At 48.2% G+C, this 20,438-nt stretch overlaps 1 protein-coding gene and 1 non-coding gene across 3 annotated transcripts; one reads left to right on the top strand and one right to left on the bottom strand.

The window, feature by feature from the left end:
- Positions 1–9,587: 9,587 nt before the first annotated feature.
- LOC125517707 lies at positions 9,588–9,691 on the bottom strand. Its single transcript, XR_007287750.1, has one exon. It is a non-coding gene; the product is annotated as a small nucleolar RNA R71 (small nucleolar RNA).
- Positions 9,692–9,706: 15 nt separating this feature from the next.
- Positions 9,707–12,295, top strand: LOC125514136. 2 transcript variants are annotated; one of them, XM_048679404.1, is made up of 2 exons: positions 9,707–10,773; positions 12,141–12,295. In XM_048679404.1, the coding sequence occupies exon 1, from the start codon at positions 9,708–9,710 to the stop codon at positions 10,653–10,655; it is 948 nt and encodes a 315-aa protein (XP_048535361.1). In that variant the 5' UTR covers position 9,707; the 3' UTR covers positions 10,656–10,773; positions 12,141–12,295. The 2 variants fall into 2 exon arrangements, with proteins under 2 accessions (XP_048535361.1, XP_048535362.1); XM_048679405.1 differs by lacking the exon at positions 12,141–12,295 and adding an exon at positions 12,009–12,032.
- Positions 12,296–20,438: the final 8,143 nt, after the last annotated feature.

Raw genomic sequence — 20,438 nt, 5'->3', positions numbered from 1 at the left:
ATGTCACGCGGTGACATCCGGAGTCCTGCCTAGCCTGCTATAGCCCGGGTTCCCCAGAGTCCTGTTAGCCCAGTGCTACAGCCCGGATTCACACGCTGTTGACCGACATGCTCGATGTGATTCATGTATGCCTGTCCCCATAGGTCTGTGCCGCTTTGGGTTCACGACTAGCCATGTTGTCCCGGGTTCTTTGTCTTGGATGCTAGCAACACAATCATATACGTGAGCCAAAAGGCGCAAACGGTCCCGGGCCTTGGTAAGGCGACACCCGTGGGGATACCGTGCGTGAGGCCGCAAAGTGATATGAGGTGTTACCGGCTAGATTGATGTGACTTGGAATCGGGGTCCTGACAGTGTTGGCATCAGAGCCGGACTGCCTGTAGGTTCTTTGAGCCAAACTGGTCGATGTCGAGTCTAGAAATGCTTTAGTTATATGTAGGGGAATTGATTGTGGAAGGGAACGTAAGGCTCTTTTACTCCTTTACCTTATGCCCTCTGATCTGAGTCATTCTCTTCTCATTCTACGTGGGATAAGGACTAGGCTCTCTTCTCTCTATCAGGTTCACGTGTTACTAATCCGTAGTAGCTTATAGGATTGCTGTTACAAGCCTCAGTATAGTTTCTACTATTTTTAGTATGTTGTCAGTTGAACCAGAACCTTGATATGATGTTGTTGAGTGGTTTTGCAAACTGTTGTGAATGTCTCAAATCTTTTTCTGAGCATTTACAACCGTTATGCTGTCCGATTTCTCCTAGGAAATTCTAATGCCTTTGCATTATTCTGTGCTTTCAGATGGCCAACCGTTCCCAGAACCAAGTGGTTCGTCTGACCCGGTGCCTCGATGTACCCGGTCACATGGCCATGTTGGTTCAAGTGATGGTCGAGACAGGCTATCGATGGTATCCGGAATATACCGTCGAGGAGCAGTTCCGAGACTTCAACCAGAGCCAGTACCTTTGTACCGTCAGGATATATCCCTCTTATCCTGGAGCCACTGAACCCGTCCACTGCTCTTATGGGCTTGGGGTTACTATTGAGATGTCTGTGCAGGATGCAGCTTACTCAATGATGACTATCATTCGAGCCAGGACTGCCTTGCTTCAGAACACCGATTTCCGCTACATGCCAGCCTCACTCCCTGGAGCACAGGGGTACTATCAGGCTTTATACGATGACTCTACACATGAGGAGTCACTACTCCGCACCACTGCCGAGATGCTCGAAGATAAGGACCGCGAAAATCGAGCCTTGCGTATGGAGCTTTTCAACTCTCGTGCTGATCATTGGGCCACTTTGACTTGGTTTGCACCTGCTGTGCAGTCAGGATACATAGACCAGAGGGACCTATACCCTATGCGATCTGGATTGCCAGATTGTATGGAGTGGCGTGATGTAGGAGGCATCACCCCTCCTCGTGGTCCCCGTCTGCCACCGTCTGTGGGACCAAGGCCACATCCGAGTCCCTATGGTCCGCAAGCTCCACAGGACCGTCTGTTCCCAGATGATCATGTTCCGCTTCCAGGTTTTGGTGGTGACTTTTATGAGGATTACTACGGAGCCGTCTGAGCTAGTAGTAGTTTCACTAGTACTGTAATAGTTGTATTCTCCACAGTCCAGCGTGACCGTGGGATACGACTTAGTGTGTATCACGCTCCGGAGGTGTAGAAAAATAATGTATAGGAGCTTGGAATGCCTCCAATGAGATGTAATGTCTTTCACCGTAGTTGTACTCTAGACTGGGCTTGTACTAAACTATGTACGGTGTGTATGACCAATGGTATATATATATGTGGCATTTTCTATATTACCATGTCGTGCAATGAACATCTCAGCATTCCATGTTATCCATTACATTCTGCACTTCCTTGCCAAGGTTGTGCCATCCTTGTCTAAACCATTGTCTTGTTTTTCCTAGGATGGTCAACACCCGCAGCCACCCTGCTGCCCCGGAGCAGTGGGAAGCCAGTGCAGCTAGGGGTGAAAAACTGCCTCACCCGCCTTCTCTGGCCAAAGTTATGCTGGAGGCAGAAAGAAACAAGCGTGAGACTAACCGCTTGCTGGAGCGGATTGAGCAGAACACTGCACATCATCAGCGAAACGACTTGGTGTCAATCAATGACTTTATCAATTTGTACCCACCAAAGTTTAATCATTCCATCGAGCCCCTCGATGCGGATGACTGGCTTCGCAGCATCACCCACAAGCTACGTTCTGCTAACGTAGCCGAAGCTGATAAGGTTACCTATGCTGCCTATCACCTCGAAGGCCCTGCTAGCCTTTGGTGGGAAAACTTTGAGGATATGCGCCCGGTCGGCCAAATCACTACTTGGGCTGAATTTAGTGAGGCTTTTCGTGAGCATCACATCTCGGAAGGTCTCATGGATCGTAAGAGGGAAGAGTTCTGCAATTTCACCCAAGGCAGAGTGACTGTGGATTCTTATAGCCGTGAGTTTGGAAATCTGGCACGTTATGCTCCTGAAGAGGTATCCACCGACGCTAAGAAGCAGGCAAGGTTCCGCAAGGGACTTAGCTCCGAGCTTTGCCGCGATCTTCGTCTGCATGAGTGCACCTCCTTCCAGAAGCTGGTCAATAAAGCCATCAGTGCTGAGACAGGCCAGACTGACTATGACGCTTCAAGCAAGCACTCTCGTGATTTTGGTTCTTCATCCGGCTCTGGATCTCAGAAGCACCGGGTATGGATTCCAAGTACAGCGCTGCCACCCAGGTTCATTCCGAGGCCATCCTTTGAGGCGCCTCGCCCCAACCAGCAGTTTGCACCGCCTAAGCCCTATGGTGGCTGAGGGAGTCCTGGATTAGGGGGTCTCCGGACAGCCGGACTATATCCTTTTGCCAGACTATTGGACTATGAAGATACTAAATTGAAGACTTTGTCTCGTGCCCAGATGGGACTCTACTTGGCATGGAAGGCAAGCTAGGCAATACTGATATGGATATTTCCTCCTTTGTAACCGGCCTTGTGTAACCCTCACCCTCTCTGGTGTATATATAAACCGGAGGGTTTAGTCCGTAGGACAACAACAATCATACCATCGGCTTGCTTCTAGGGTTTAGCCTCTCTGATCTCGTGGTAGATCAACTCTTGTAATACTCATAGCATCAAGAATAAATCAAGCAGGACGTAGGGTTTTACCTCCATCAAGAGGGCCCGAACCTGGGTAAAACATCGTGTCCCCGGCCTCCTGTTACCATCTGCCTTAGACGCACAGTTCGGGACCCCCTACCCGAGATCCGCCGGTTTTGACACCGACATTGGTGCTTTCATGGAGAGTTCCTCTGTGTCGTCACCGTTAGGCTTGATGGCTCCTACGATCATCGATAGCGATGCAGTCCAGGGTGAGACTTTTCTCCCGGACAGATCTTTGTGTTCGGCGGCTTCGCACTGCGGGCCGACTCGCTTGGCCATCTGGAGCAGATCGAAAGTTACGCCCCTGGCCACCAGGTCAGGTTTGGAAGCTTAAACTAAACGGCCGATATCCGCGGAGACTTGATCTTCGACGGATTCGAGCCTCTGCCTTGTGCGTCACACGGTCACGATGAGTATGATTTAGCTCTACCATCAGACAGTGTTCGGGAGATCGTATCGGCAGCCGCTCTGACCCTCAATTCGGAGCTAGTTGCGCGTCCATGGACGGGTGGATGGACCCCGCCACGGAGGCCTTACCCTCAGCGGTGATCGAGCCGAACATCGACCTTACCCTGCACAAGAGCCGTGTTGTCAGACTGCCGGATCCTTCTCCGGCCATGGACTCCGAACCGCCTACGCCCGTTCCTAGCAAACCCGATTGGGCGCCGATCATGGAGTTTACCTCCAGAGATATTTCTCAGCACTCACCCTTTGGTGACATCCTGAACTCATTAAGGTCTCTCTCCTTGTCAGGAGGATCCTGGCCGAACTATGTCCAACGGGATTGGGATGCGGATGACGAAGAAATTCGCTGCCCACCCACCACCCACTTAGTAGCCACTGTCGACGACTTAACCGACATGCTCGACTTTGACTCCGAAGACATCGACGGTATGGACGATGATGCGGGAGACGGAGAGGAACCACTACCCATAGGGCACTGGACAGCCACCTCATCATACGATATATACATGGTGGACACACCCAAAGAAGGCAATGGCAACGAGACATCGGAGGATGACCCCTCCAAGAAGCAACCCAAGAGCCGACGTCAGCGGCGCCGCTCTAAGTCCCGCCAAAGAAAAAGTGGTGATACCAGCACAGGAGATAATAACACTCCGGATAGTGCCGAAGATGGCAACAATCCCCTCCAACACGATCTAGGACAGGAGGATGGAGAGGCCAGCCCTCCAGAGAGAGCGGCAGATGGAGAGGCGGAGGATGATAATTACATGCCCCCCTCCGAAGACGAGGCAATCCTCGACAATGACGAATTCGTCGTGCCAGAGGATCCCGTCGAACAAGAGCACTTCAAGCGCCGGCTTATAGCCACGGAAAATAGCCTTCAGAAAAAGTAGCAGCAGCTTCAAGCTGATCAAGATCTGCTAGCTGACAGATGGACTGAAGTCCTCGCGGCCGAGGAATATAAACCCGAACGCCCCTCCAAGAGTTACCCAAAATGCAGGTTGCTACTCCGACCGGAGGAAGAAGCGTATGACACGGCTGATCGGCCACCTCGTGGCCGCGATAGAGAGGCATTCCAGCCCATTGTTCAAGATATCTTCCGATATTCCGATAAATCGGCCGATTTATCGCTTACCGTTGTCTGACCGATTAGATAAATCGGCCGATAAATCAGCCGATATGGCGATAAATCGGCCGATATGCCGATAAACTGACCGATTTACCCCTTATCATAGGTCGACCGATAAGTTCCCGATAAGCGATATCCCCAACATTGTTCCAGCCAAAAGCTTAGCCTACCCCCTGACGCCATTCAAATAAAAAGGCATGGGGAAATATGCCAGACCTGCGAGACGTATTGGAGGACAAAGCAAAACATGCAAGATCGATCTACAGATCGCATGGGCGCCCCACGACACGAGACGATAACCGTCATGCCGGATACAGCAAAAGTAAATCCGGCCAGGCCGAGCACAGCGGGCAAGACTCATTGGAGCTGCGTCGAGATATAGCCCAATACAGAGGCGCCGCACACCCCTTATGCTTCACAGACGAAGTAATGGATCATCAAATCCCAGAGGGTTTCAAACCCGTAAATATAGAATCATACGATGACACAACAGATCCTGCAGTATGGATCGAGGATTTCCTCCTGCATATCCACATGGCACGCGGTGATGATCTACACGCCATTAAATACCTCCCACTCAAACTCAAAGGACCAGCTCGGCATTGGCTCAATAGCTTGCCAGCAGAGTCCATTGGCTGTTGGGAGGATCTGGAAGCCGCATTCCTCGACAACTTTCAGGGCACTTGTGTGCGACCACCAGATGCCGATGGCTTGAGCCACATAATTCAGCAGCCAGAGGAATCGGCCAGGCAATTCTGGACACGGTTCCGAACAAAGAAAAATCAAATCGTCGATTGTCTGGATGCAAAGGCTCTAGCAGCTTTCAAGGACAACATCCGCGACGAGTGGCTAGCCCAACACCTTGGTCAGGAAAAGCCAAAATCTATGACAGCCCTCACGACACTCATGACCCACTTTTTTGCGGGAGAAGACAGCTAGCTGGCTCGCAATAACAACATATCAAAGAACCATGGTACTTTGGATACCAAGGACGACAGTAGCAGGTCACGTCGCAACAAACATAAGCGCCGCATTAACAGCGACAATACCGAGGATACGACAGTCAATGCCAGATTCAAAGGCTCTAAACCCGGTCAGGGGAAAAAGCCATTCAAAAGAAGCACTCCGGGCCCGTCCAATTTGGACCGTATACTCGATCGCTCGTGTCAAATACATGGCACCCCCGACAAGCCCGCCAACCACACCAATAGGGACTGTTGGGTGTTCAAGCAGGCCGGCAAGTTAATTGCCGAAAACAAAGATAAGGGGCCACATAGCGATGACGAGGAGGAGCCCCGGCAGCCGAATACCGGAGGACAAAAGAGGTTCCCCCCACAAGTGGGGACGGTGAACATGATATACGCAACCCACATCCACAAGAGGGAGCGGAAGCATGCGCTCAAGGACATATATGCGTTGGAGCCAGTCACCCCAAAGTTCAACCCATGGTCCTCCTGTCCGATCACCTTCGATCGCAGGGACCACCCCACTAGTATCCGTCATGGCGGATTCGCCGCACTGGTCTTAGACCCAATTATTGACGGATTTCACCTCAGTCGAGCCCTTATGGATGGCGGCAGCAGCCTGAACCTGCTTTACCAGGACACAGTGCGCAAAATGGGTATAGACCCCTCAAGGATCAAACCCGCAAAAACGACCTTTAAAGGCGTCATATCAGGTGTAGAGGCCCATTGCACAGGCTCAGTCACACTGGAAGTGGTCTTCGGATCCCCGGATAACTTCCGAAGCGAAGAGTTAATCTTCGATATAGTCCCGTTCCGCAGTGGTTGTCATGCACTGCTCGGGCGAACCGCATTTGTGAGATTCAATGCGGTACCGCATTATGCATACCTCAAGCTCAAGATGCCAGGACCTCAGGGGGTCATTACAGTTAATGGAAACATAGATCGCTCTCTTCAAACGGAGGAGCACACTGCGGCCCTCGCAGCGGAAGCGCAAAGCAGCCTCTGAAGGCAATCCACTAGTTCGGCGTTTAAGGACCCGAACACCTTCAAGCGTGCCCGGAGTAATCGGCAACAGGACCGCCTGGCACGTTCCGAGCTCCCATAGCAATGCGGCACCCACACCGGCCCAAGACAAACGGCGAAACTCGTGCCACGCGTACATAATTACGCATTAAAAATACCATGGGCACAGGTAGGGAGGGGGCACGACTACGGCATGCCCCAAGACGTGGCTTAAACCGCACTAGGGGCTTCCCCCTTTGTTATTTTTCTCTCTTTCAGGACATTAATCTCTGGAAACCCTATCCGGCAGCATGATTGCCGAACACATGATGTAGCAACCAAGGAGGCAGAAAGCTACATCACACCATGGAACTCCCAGGTGGATTACGATAACGAGTGAAATACTTGCTTTAATATTATTCCTCAGCTTGCCCTTGGAGGGGACATAGTCCTACTTTTTGCTTATCGCACTACCTGTATCATTCTGCTCTAACGCACGTTTTTTAATAAACAATGCATTGCATTAAGGCTTTTATTGCATTCTTCTTTATATATATATATATATGTTCATTCGTGACATCCAGCACCCGTACACTCTGGTACGGCCAATTGATAAGCACATTTCATATACATAATTTTGGCATTGAATTATACCATTCGTTGAGTTACGCCCATCTATTCTTGCTAAGTTTAGTTGAATATTTGCATGAAAATCATATAATGAATCATTTATTAGTCATTGTGTTTCTTTTGCAGAAAAGTGCGACAAGGCACTATAATCTACAAGTTTCTGTCTAGAAAGAATTGAGGAACAATATCACGGGTAAGAAGAGAAGAAAGAGGGACTCAAGCTTGAAGAAGATTAAAGCTTAGGGGGGCTAGCTTAAGAAGTGGAGGGATCATCTTGTGCCAAAAGAAGGAAGAAGGAGGGCCAACGTGCAAATGGAAGATCTGATCGAGGGGGTCAAATCCCTAGCGCTCTCAATCCCCAAAATGAGGCCTAACATCTCCCTCTCCTTCCCCTGCATCCTTCTCCACCTCCGGCCACCGCCGTGGTCAGGCCGGCGTGGCGGCGCGCCACTGCATCTCCATCCACCACTCCACACCCATCCAACAACGCATCCACCAGCGCCGCATCAGCACCACCATCCGCTGCATCTCCCTTCATCGCGCCACCACTCAACCTTCCTCCGCGCGAGTGCCCCTGCTGCCATCCTTCTCCACTCTCCAAGCGCCTCCTGCTGTCTCTCTTCTCCACGCCCTTGCCGCTGCTTCTCTTCTTGCCCAAACCTTGCTGCTGCTCCTTCTCTGAACCTGCTGCTTCTACTGCTTCTTCTCCCACGTCTTTGCTGCTGCTCCTTTTCTTGCGTCCCTGCTGCTTCCTCTGCTTCCCTAGCTCTGCTTCTTCCCCTAACTTGCTGCTGGTCTATCCTCCATTGCTGCTGCTTCTCTTCACTCGCATCAACTACTGTTGCTCCTTTTCCCCGTGATCTGCTTCTACTCCTTCACACTCATCTCCCTACTGCTGTTGTTCTCTCTGAAGTTTATGTAATTTGAGATGTGTAGTACTTGATATATTCAGATTTTATAAGAGCTAGCAACTTGTTATTTGTTCAGTTTGGTACTGGTAAAATATATTGTTAATTTGGGAGATAATTGATCTATTAGAAATTGCTTCGGTGTATTAATATTCTGCTAGCATATGAATGTATTCACCCCTGTGTGTTTGTTCTCCCTGTACTAGTTAATTTCTACTAGTAACTTTTAGTTGTTAATTACTATTGTGTTGATCTGTGGGTACTAGTCTTGTGGTTTTTATAATCTCGTTCATTTATGTGTTGTCACTCGTGTACTGCTCTTATTTCAAAGAAACTTGTTCAGTTTTGTAGTATATGTTTTAGCTCCAGTACTTGTGTTATAAAGGACTGTGATATAAATGCATCTTCCTTTTCTTATATATGTCTGCTAGATATATTTGTGATCATCACTTGTTACTTTCTTTCTGTAGATGCTGGTGTCCTGTGTCAGTATTTAGTCTCTAAAATGATATGAAAATACCAAAAAGAGAAAGTGAAGATAATCTTCATCTCCCTTTGCCTCTGTGTCATTCCCTTTGTTGATGATCCTTGTTGGTGTTGGTATTATTTTCTATTTTCATCACTGAACATCGGGTGACCTAGATTTAGCCGAGCATAGTCGCCGTTGCCCAGTCCCTGTGGAGAACACGACATCCGTAGCTTTGGGCGTTAAAACCCCACTATACTTTCAATAGATCATTTTGGCGCCGTTGCCGGGGACTAGCGTCTTGCGATTGTGTTAGGCTATAGACTAGGTTTAGTTTATTTCATCGTTTAATTCACTCTGTATTTCTTTTTCGGTGCTTCTTTTACCTTCTTACTTTTTGTTGCTTCGGCTTATTAGGATACTAACTTTCTGACTAGTGTTTACTGTTTATGAGTGTGCGTAGGAAATCTGAACTAATTGCAGGTTGTTCTATAGTTACACTCGGTTAAGATGGCATTGCTTCGTGACCTTTGGATGCCCAAAAGTCAGTGCTATATCACAGGACCGGTTTGGCCAACTATTGAGGCAAAGAACTTCGAGCTGAAACTTAGTCTTATTGCTTTGGTTCAACAACAACAGTTTGGAGGACTGCCTACTGAAGACCCTTATGAGCACTTGCTCCGAGTGATGGAGTATTCAGATACAGTAAAGTATCATGGAGTTCCTCAAGATGTTATCAAGTGCATGCTGTTCACATTCTCTCTCCGAGATGATGCTCGTGCTTGGTATCGATCCTTGCCATCAAGATCATTCAGTTGGAATGAGATATCACGAGCTTTCCTGGATAAATATTTCCCACTACACAAGCAGTCCGCAATTCGAGATGAGATCTTCAGCTTTGTTCAGCGTGAAGGCGAGAGCTTGTATGATGCTTGGGAGAGGTACGAAGCCTTCTTCAGGAGATGTCCTAACCACGGGCTCGAGAGATGGTTAGAGATGCAGCTATTCTATAGAGGATTGACTTCGGACACTCGATCTTACGTTCATATGGCAGCGGGTGGAGCTATTACAAACAAGACACTTGATGATGCTTTTCTGCTGATTGAGAACATAGCCTTCCACCAACTTCAGTGGTACAACGAGAAGCCCACCTCTGGCCCAGTTGCTTGCTTGCAACAAATCACTTCATCTCAGCAAGAATCTCTTACACAAAAGCCGGAACCAGTTTCTCCGTGTGACAAGATTGAGCTTTCATGGATTATCTTTGATGATGATGACACCATCCTAGTTGACACACACACTGCAGATCATATGGATACTAGCATTCTAGATTCTGTTTTGCATTGTGATGATTCTTGTGTGGATGAACCAGAGCTACAGTTAGTTACTTTTGATATTGAGGAGATACCTTTGGTTGATATTGATCATGTGCTTCTAGAGCCAGATATGGAAAAGTTCACCTTTGATGATGTTAGCCACATCGATTCTTCAATGCTTGAGCCTGAGATGGAAATCTTCACTGTTGATTATGATGAGGTCACTTCAGATGTCAAGGAGCAAAGCCCTACTATTTCACCTGTCGATACAAGCCCGGTGGAAGTTTCTACTACCATGCCTTCCATGGTATCTTTAGTTGAGGTAGTCATAAAACTTCTCCACGGCCATTTCAGGTATTATGTCAGCTTTCTCAATAAGTTATGTCATATCGTTGATATTGCCTATGCACCCTGTGACTTGTTGTTGATACATGTTCCTGATTTGCCCAATAGATATACTTATATGATAGGGTACTCTATCAATGACTTAGAGGGCATTCTCTCTGTCACTTGTATTGGCTTGGTTGTTGAGTGTTCTTTTAGGTTGATGCTTATGCACCATTTACTGCGAGTTGACCGAGTTCGAGATGACATTCCCTGGGATCCTGGTGGATTCACGGCATGGTGATGAGGAGAAGCAATGGGCACACGCGAAGAAGAGTGAAGCTGGAGCATGCATGAGGAAGCAATGGAGAAGAACCGCAGCTTAGAGAGTGATCAAGCGAGTGCTACACCATCAAAGCCCGATGAGCTGTTTCATGACCCCAATCTGAATATATCATCCGTTGATGATGCCGAAATCATTTGATATTTGAGTTGCTTTAGCCATTTCTTAAATGATGTCCCGCTGAATTTTAGTTGACATATTGTGCTTGATGTGAATTAGTGTAACTTGATTTCTGAATGCCTTGTAAACTAGTGATCTACATATTGCTTGCTTTGCTGAAATTACTGAAAGCTATTAGTTTCGAGTGCTCAAATCCCTAGTTCACTAGAAAACTTAATCATTTTCTGCTTTTACCACGATATACCTAGATCATTAAGTGTCAGATGATGAGTTTCTACCCAATGTGTTCCCATTCAGAGCAATCACTCACCACTATGGACTAGCATGCTATGTTCCCTGGATCGGTAGTATGTGAACCAGACTTGGATGAGTGATGATTCTTGTTTCCTTTTTGTATTCGTTTGTTAAATAAGTAATAATGAATAAATAATTATTTGATCTTACCTAACAGTAGCATGTCATGTTCCCTGGATCGGTGGCTTGTGAAATCTGGTTGGATCGGATAGGAGTTAATTATATTAAAAAAATTGTGATTGTCGAACCAGGTGTATACCATGCTCTCGGGATCGGTGGTATGTTCCTTTGGGGAGACAAACTAAAAAAACTAATAATTGGTTGAGCCAGGTGTATACCATGTTCTCGGGATCGGTGGTATGCTCCTTTGGTGAGACTGGTAAAATGTTATGATTACTTCCTTCACATTTAATATGTGGTTCAACCACAATGTTATATTTATGCAAATAAGTGATTTAATTCAAGTTCCTTTTGTTCTTGGGATCATGCTCTCTTTAGGAACCTTTTGGCACAGTCAGCATTTGAACTTGCTAATCTTCGTTTATCATTGCAAAAGTTTAAAAATGGTCGAGTTTACTAGTGTCCTACTGCTTTCTAGCACTCTTACCATTAATTTTCACTAACTAAGTCTGAAGCATGCACTGTTTAGAGATCTACTTCACTTGACATTCTGCAGTGAGTTCACAATTCACTATCTAGTTCTTGTCATATTCCTTTGCTTGAGGACAAGCAAAGATTTAAGTGTGGGGGAACTTGATAAGCACATTTCATATACATAATTTTGGCATTGAATTATACCATTCGTTGAGTTATGCCCATCTATTCTTGCTAAGTTTAGTTGAATATTTGCATGAAAATCATATAATGAATCATTTATTAGTCATTGTGTTTCTTTTGCAGAAAAGTGCGACAAGGCACTATAATCTACAAGTTTCTGTCAGTTATGCCCATCTATTCTTGCTAAGTTTAGTTGAATATTTGCATGAAAATCATATAATGAATCATTTATTAGTCATTGTGTTTCTTTTGCAGAAAAGTGCGACAAGGCACTATAATCTACAAGTTTCTGTCTAGAAAGAATTGAGGAACAATATCACGGGCAAGAAGAGAAGAAAGAGGGACTCAAGCTTGAAGAAGATTAAAGCTTAGGGGGGCTAGCTTAAGAAGTGGAGGGATCATCTTGTGCCCCCGCCGCGCGGCCCGGCCCCGCGTGGCGGCGCGCCACTGCATCTCCATCCACCACTCCACACCCATCCAACAACGCATCCACCAGCGCCGCATCAGCACCACCATCCGCTGCATCTCCCTTCATCGCGCCACCACTCAACCTTCCTCCGCGCGAGTGCCCCTGCTGCCATCCTTCTCCACTCTCCAAGCGCCTCCTGCTGTCTCTCTTCTCCACGCCCTTGCCGCTGCTTCTCTTCTTGCCCAAACCTTGCTGCTGCTCCTTCTCTGAACCTGCTTCCTCCGCGCGAGTGCCCCTGCTGCCATCCTTCTCCACTCTCCAAGCGCCTCCTGCTGTCTCTCTTCTCCACGCCCTTGCCGCTGCTTCTCTTCTTGCCCAAACCTTGCTGCTGCTCCTTCTCTGAACCTGCTGCTTCTACTGCTTCTTCTCCCACGTCTTTGCTGCTGCTCCTTTTCTTGCGTCCCTGCTGCTTCCTCTGCTTCTTCCCCTACCTTGCTGCTGCTCTATCCTCCGTTGCTGTTGCTTCTCTTCACCCGCATCAACTGCTGCTGTTCCTTTTCCCCGTGATCTGCTTCTACTCCTTCACACTCATCTCCCTACTGCTGCTGTTCTCTCTGAAGTTTATGTAATTTGAGATGTTTAGTACTTGATATATTCAGATTTTATAAGAGCTAGCAACTTGTTATTTGTTCAGTTTGGTACTGGTAAAATATATTGTTAATTTGGGAGATAATTGATCTATTAGAAATTGCTTCGGTGTATTAATATTCTGCTCACATATGAATGTATTCACCCCTGTGTGTTTGTTCTCCCTATACTAGTTAATTTCTACTAGTAACTTTTAGTTGTTAATTACTGTTGTGTTGATCTGTGGGTACTAGTCTTGTGGTTTGTATAATCTCGTTCATTTATGTGTTGTCACTCGTGTACTGCTCTTATTTCAAAGAAACTTGTTCAGTTTTGTAGTATATGTTTTAGCTGCAGTACTTGTGTTATAAAGGACTGTGATATAAATGCATCTTCCTTTTCTTATATATGTCTGCTAGATATATTTGTGATCATCTCTTGTTACTTTCTTTCTGTAGATGTTGATGTCCTGTGTCAGTATTTAGTTTCTAAAATGATATGAAAATACCAAAAAGAGAAAGTGAAGATAATCTTCATCTCCCTTTGCCTCTGTGTCATTCCCTTTGTTGATGATCCTTGTTGGTGTTGGTATTATTTTCTATTTTCATCACTCAACATCGTGTGACCTAGATTTAGCCGAGCATAGTCGCCGTCGCCAAGTCCCTATGGAGAACACGACATCCGTAGCTTTGGGCGTTAAAACCCCACTATAGTTTCAATAGATCACCAATACGCTAGGGGCTCAAGCATACCCTACAATACGGCATGAGAAGTCCGAACACTTTCGGCAGTGCGGCACCCCTAACTTATAGCATTATATGCATCAACTCCGAATCATGTCTTGGGTCAATAGTTGGGTTTGCCCGGCTGCCATGTTTTGGTACCTTACGTTCCGCTATATCGGCTAAGGTAGCACTGGGAGAACTACTGTGATTGTGCCTCGGTTCTGCTGGGCTAAGCACCTCAGTAGAGAAAGCTAAAACTAACTGTCATGATAAGGCGAGAGACTGGTCGCTGTTCGAGAGGTTTTCTAGTCCTTAAAGACTTATGCCGCTTAGATCGAGGAGTCGGCCATGTCCAGCTTAAGGCGTGTATCGCGCCCCAGATTCGGCCTTCCGAATACTAGGGGCTTCGCTGAAATTTAAAATTATAGAATTCTGTGGCTAAGTGAGAGTGATAATGCATTATAGTCTGATTGCCTTGTTCGTTGTGCTGAGCACCTCCCTCGAAGGACCCAAAAATGGGAACAAGAGTGCTCAGGTTTATCCTGAACACCCCAGCACTCGTGTCATGGGGGCAGAAGCCGACGGCTAGCCATCTCTCAGATTTGATAAATAACCGAATAGAAGGTAATATTTTAAATTCAAACAAGCGTTGCATAGCGCATATGAACAAGTTTTCATGATTACAGGATTACACGAGCGAGTTCACTCAAATATTATATCTTTCGTACACTCGTCCGCTACGAGACAGGCACCCTTCAGGACACCCTCATAGTACATCTCGGGGTGGCGATGCTCCTTGCCCTCCGGCGGCCCTTCCTTGATTAGCTTCACATCGTCCAGCTTGGCCCATTGTACCTTCACACGGGCGAAAGCCCGGCGTGCACCTTCGATGCAAATGGACCGCTTGATAACTTCCAGCCATGGGCAGGCATCCACAAGCCGCCTCACCAAGCCGAAGTAGCTGTTGGGAAGGGCGTCGCCAGGCCACATCTGGACTATCAAGCCCTTCATGGCCTGTTCGGCTGCCTTGTGTAGCTCGACCAGCTGCTTTAGCTGGTCTCTCATAGGTACTGGGTGTTCGGTCCCAGTATACTAGGCCCAGAACAACTTCTCCGTCGAGCTTCCCTCCTCGGCCTAGTAAAATTTTGCGGCATCCGACACGCTGTGGGGCAAATCTGCGAATGCTCCTGGAGAGCTCCGGATTCGGGTAAGTAACAAGTAATTTACTTTCACATGCTTACTTTGCATATAGAATGCCTTACCCGCCGCTATCTTCTTCATCGCATCAATCTCCTGGAGGGCTTTTGGGCTTCGGCCTTGGCACTCTTTGCACTCTCAAGGGCCGTGGCAAGCTCGGACTCTCGCGTCTTCAAGTCAAGCTCCAGCGCCTTGTGCTTCGTCACGAGAGCATGGAGCTCTTCCTGCACCTCGCCCACCCGTGCCTCATGCCTCTCCCGCTCGGTGCGCTCCTTGGCCGCTTTGTTTTCGGCCTCGGATAGCGCTTGCTTCAGGGTAGCCACCTCGGTCGTGGCCCCTGGCAAATTTACGATAATCCTGTCATTTTGCAATCGCTTTCCTTTTATATAGATCCATATACTAGGTACTACTTACCTTTGTTCTCCTCGAGCTGCCTCTTGGCAAGGCCGAGCTCTTCCTTGGACCCTTTACGATCCTACTTCAGTGCGGCGACCTCCGCAGTTAGTGCGGCAGAGGCCTGCAGCGAAGCTTGCATACGCATATAGACATACTTATATTAGACTCCTGCGATATTGTTTGATCCTCTGTCCGGCCTTTCTTTGTGAACACCGAACAGAGCATCAGGGGCTACTGTCTATGCGGTAGTATTTCTCCTATATTTCAAAAACTTACCTCAAAGCCTGTTAGAAGGCTAGCACAGGCTTTAGTCAGTCCGCTCTTGGCGGACTGAACCTTCTGGACCACCGCACTCATAATAGTGCGGTGCTCTTCGTCAATGGAAGCACTGCGAAGCGCTCCCAGTAGATTGTCCGGTGCCTCTGGATGGGCAGAGGACACCGGCATAGGCGTCTTTCCCCTCTTGGAAGGAGGCCGCCTGCCCGAGTCCGGAACCACTGGAGGTTCCGGCGCGGTGTTCGGCTGAGGGCCGAACTCGGAGCCCTCGGGGGCTTTGCTCCCCCTGCTCCCGGAGTCCGGAAGGTCGCTTTGAGGCGCCTCCGGGACTGTCTCCCCTCGACCCAGTGCCTCTTGAGACAACACCTCAGCGTTGTCCATAGGGCAAGGGGAGGTGGCGGTCGGAAGTGGATCGCTATCCATATCCGACGAGCCCAGGGAGCCGTCCGACGAGGATACATCGATACGGGTTCGGGGCGGTCTGCACAATCATAATTCGGCGTTTGGAGAAGCAGTGCGACAAAGGAATGCTATGAGTTACTCTGGTATCCGAATACTTACAACTTCGCCAGGGGCTTGGCCCTAAGCAGCCACTCGTCTTCGCCTTCGGCGGCGGTGGTGGAGTAGTCCGGAAGGAGAGTCCTTCCCCTCTTGGACCCTTCGCCCCCCCAGTAGGGGCGGCCTTCCTTTTCTTGTCTCCCCCGACTGGAGGGGGAACATCTTCATCTTCCTCCTCGTCTTCGAGGGAGGAGTGGGTCGCGGAGTTATCGGACGATGAGTTCGATAACACCTGGCGCCGGGAGCTCTTTCGGGTACCCTTGGCCTTCTTAGTCTTCTCCGGCACCTTGTAAGGAGCCGGAGTCAGCATCTCCGTCAGGAGAGCGTCCGAAGTGTCTTCGGGCAGAGGGGCCGGACAAGTAATCTGCCCCGACGTCTCCGCCCAGTCTTGTCAAAGGCATGGAGATCAGACCCTGCACATGGTTAAGCTAGGGGAAATAGATATCCTACCAGATGTATGGAACTCACCGAATGCGCTCGGTGCTTCGCTCTTAACCCGCGATCCTCGGTGAGAGAGGGAGGGACCTCTGCGCCCTTGAATAGCACCTTCCAGACGTCCTTGTGCGTCGTGTCGAAGAGCTCGCTCAGAGTCTGTTGCTGGGCTGGGTCGAACTCCCACAAGTTGAAGTCCCGTTATTGGCACGGGAGGATCCAGCGGAGGAGCATAACCTGGACTATGTTGACAAGCTTGAGCTTCTTACTTGCCATGTTCAAGATACATTTCTGGAGTCCGTCCAGCTCCACCAATGAACCCCACAACAAGCCCTTCTCTTTCTAGGAAGTGAGCCGTGTGGGGAATTCGGATCGAAACTTGGGGGCAGCCACCCATTTGGTGTCGCGCGGCTCGGTGATGTAGAACCACACCGATTGCCACCCCTTTATGGTCTCTACGAAGGAGCCTTCAAGCCATATAACATTGGGCATCTTGCCCACCATGGCTCCGCCGCATTCTGCTTGTTGGCCGCCCACTACCTTCGGCTTGATATTGAAGGTCTTTAACCACAGGCCGAAGTGGGGCCGGATGCGGAGGAAAGCCTCACACACAACGATGAACGCCGAAATGTTGAGGACGAAGTTCGGGGCCAGATCATGAAAGTCCAGACCGTAGTAGAACATGAGACCACGGACGAATGGATGGAGGGGAAGCCCAGTCCGCGGAGGAAGTGGTGGAGGAAAACTACCCTCTCATGAGGTTCAGGGGTAGGAACGATCTGCCCCGCAGCAGGCATCCGATGCACTATATTCGCAGCCAAGTATCCGGCTCCGCGTAGCTTCTTGATGTGTCCCTCCGTAACGGAGGAACCCATCCATTTGCCTCCCACTCCGGACATGATTGAAGAAGGTTGAGGGGAAGGATGTGGGCTTGGGCGTTGGAGCTCGAGTGCGCAAGAGTGGATGAGCAAGGAGGAAGAAGGCGTGGGTACAAAAAAGGTTAAACCTTGTCCCTTTATAAGGGCGGCCGAAACTATGCGCCCCCACTAGCCTGGTAAAACTCGCTTATCCCCCAAGCGCCGTAATCGATGGCGCGGTTGGGTTACCCACGCCCGCATTGATGAGAATCCCGTAATAAGGGGAACACCATCTCTGCTTTGACAAGACGTGTCAAGAAACTGCCTCGCGTTATGTGCGGGCCTAGTTAAAGGAAACGGTTCGAATAATTATCGGGCCATGGCCTAATGTCATGTTGTGAAAACGTGTCAGCAGATTAGATTTTTGGAAATATTATTCTCTCTACGGTGGTATGTGGAACTTATTTTGCAGGGTCGGACACTATCCTTGTATTCAAGTTCTTCCGTGATGTATTCGGAGGAGGAACCCGCCTTGCAATGCCGAAGACAATACTGCGCGCCGGACTCATCGTCATTGAAGCCTGGTTCAGGGGCTACTGAGGGAGTCCTGGATTAGGGGGTCTCCGGACAGCCGGACTATATCCTTTTGCCGGACTATTGGACTATGAAGATACTAAATTGAAGACTTCGTCTCGTGTCTGTATGGGACTCTACTTGGCGTGGAAGGCAAGCTAGGCAATACGGATATGGATATTTCCTCCTTTGTAACCGACCTTGTGTAACCCTAACCCTCTCCGGTGTCTATATAAACCGGAGGGTTTAGTCCGTAGGACAACAACAATCATACCATAGGCTAGCTTCTCGGGTTTAGCCTCTCCGATCTCGTGGTAGATCAACTCTTGTAATACTCATATCATCAAGAATAAATCAAGCAGGACGTAGAGTTTTACCTCCATCAAGAGGGACCGAACCTGGGTAAAACATCATGTCCCGGCCTCCTGTTACCATCCGCCTTAGACGCACAGTTCGGGACCGCCAACCCGAGATCCGCCGGTTTTGACACCGACAGTGACCCTGCTACTAATGCTGCTCCACACCCCAATGTTGTGACATGTTTCAAGTGTGGAGAGCTGGGTCACTACAGTCGAGAGTGTCCCCAGAACAACAACCCCAACCAGTCTGGAAAGTCCGTTGGCCGTGGTAAGCCAGCGGGAAAGACATTCTACGCCAAGCCAGCCGCCACTACACGTGGCCATGTCAACTATGTCTCAGCTGAGGAGGCTCATGATGATCCTAACATCGTCCTTGGTACGCTCCTTGTTAATTGCCATTAGGCATCTGTTCTTTTCGATACTGGAGCATCTCATTCATTCATATCTGAGAGCTATGCTCGATTGCATAACACGACATTCTGTGACATGCCCACTACCATGGAAATTCAAACCCCTCGCTTTAGATGGCAAACCTGCAGAGTAAGCCATGGGAATGAAATTCTTCTCGATAGACTTGTCTTCCTTGCATCCTTAATAGCTCTCAAGTCCTCGTACATAAACATCATCTTGGGTATGGACTGGATGTCAGCCCATTATGCTAAGATTGATTGCTCTACTAGAACTGTTCAACTTACTCACCCATCGGGCAAGACAGTCAACTTCTTAACTCGAGTGGCCAAACGCCAGCTTTACTCCCTAAATGCCAACCCCCTTCCAGACCTTGAAGATATTCCGGTAGTCCGAGACTTCCTGGATGTCTTTCCAGAAGAACTGCCAGGTGTTCCACCTGACAGGGATGTCGAGTTTGTGATAGACCTTGTTCCAGGAACCGTCCCAATTTCTAGAAGACCCTAAAGATAGCACCCTTAGAACTAGCCGAGCTTAAGAAGCAACTCGATGAATCCTTGAAAAGGGTTTCATCCGTCCTAGTTCCTCTCCTTGGGCTTGCCCCGTCCTCTTCATTAAGAAGAAGGATGGAATGGATCGGATGGTTGTAGATTACCGACCGGTCAACTTGGTCACTATCAAGAACAAGTATCCGCTTCCCAGGATCAACGATCTGTATGATCAGCTCGCTGGATCCTCAGTCTTTTCCAAGATGGATTTGAGGTTGCGCTACTACTACGTCTTGAGCTTGCGTTGGTTTTCCCCGAAGAGGAAGGGATGATGCACCAGAGTAGCGTAAGTATTTCCCTCAGTTTTTGAGAACCAAGGTATCAATCCAGTAGGAGGCCACGCTCAAGTCCCTCGTTCCTGCACAAAACGATAGCTACTCACAACCAACGCGATTAGGGGTTGTCAATCCCTTCACGGTCACTTACGCGAGTGAGATCTGATAGATATAATATTTTTGGTATTTTTGGTATAAAGATGCAATGTAAAAAGTAAAGGCAAAGTAAAAAAAGCAAAGCAAGATTAAAGTGATGGAGATTGATATGATGAGAATAGACCCGGGGGCCATAGGTTTCACTAGTGGCTTCTCTCAAGAGCATAAGTATTCTATGGTGGGTGAACAAATTACTGTTGATCAATTGACAGAATTGAGCATAGTTATGAGAATATCTAGGCATGATCATGTATATAGGCATCACGTCCGTGACAAGTAGATCGAAAAGATTCTGCATCTACTACTATTACTCCACTCATCGACCGCTATCCAGCATGCATCTCGAGTATTAAGTTAAAAACAGAGTAACGCCTTAAGCAAGATGACATGATGTAGAGAGATAAATTCATGCAATATGAAATAAACCCCATCTTGTTATCCTCGATGGCAACGATGCAATATGTGCCTTGCTGCCCCTTCTGTCACTGGGAAAGGACACCGCAAGATCGAACCCAAAGCTAAGCACTTCTCCCATGGCAAGAACTACCAATATAGTTGGCCAAACCAAACGGATAATTCGAAGAGGCTTGCAAAGATAACCAATCATACATAAAAGAATTCAGAGAAGATTCAAATATTATTCATAGATAGACTTGATCATAAACCCACAATTCATCGGTCTCAACAAACACACCGCAAAAAGAAGATTACATCGAATAGATCTCCACAAGAGAGGGGGAGAACTTTGTATTGAGAT

This window comes from Triticum urartu, chromosome 6 (assembly GCF_003073215.2).
Source record: "Triticum urartu cultivar G1812 chromosome 6, Tu2.1, whole genome shotgun sequence".
NCBI classification, from domain to species: Eukaryota; Viridiplantae; Streptophyta; class Magnoliopsida; order Poales; family Poaceae; genus Triticum; species Triticum urartu.
The sequence above is the reverse complement of the archived record's forward strand: the minus strand, read 5'-3'. Positions and strand labels throughout refer to the sequence as shown.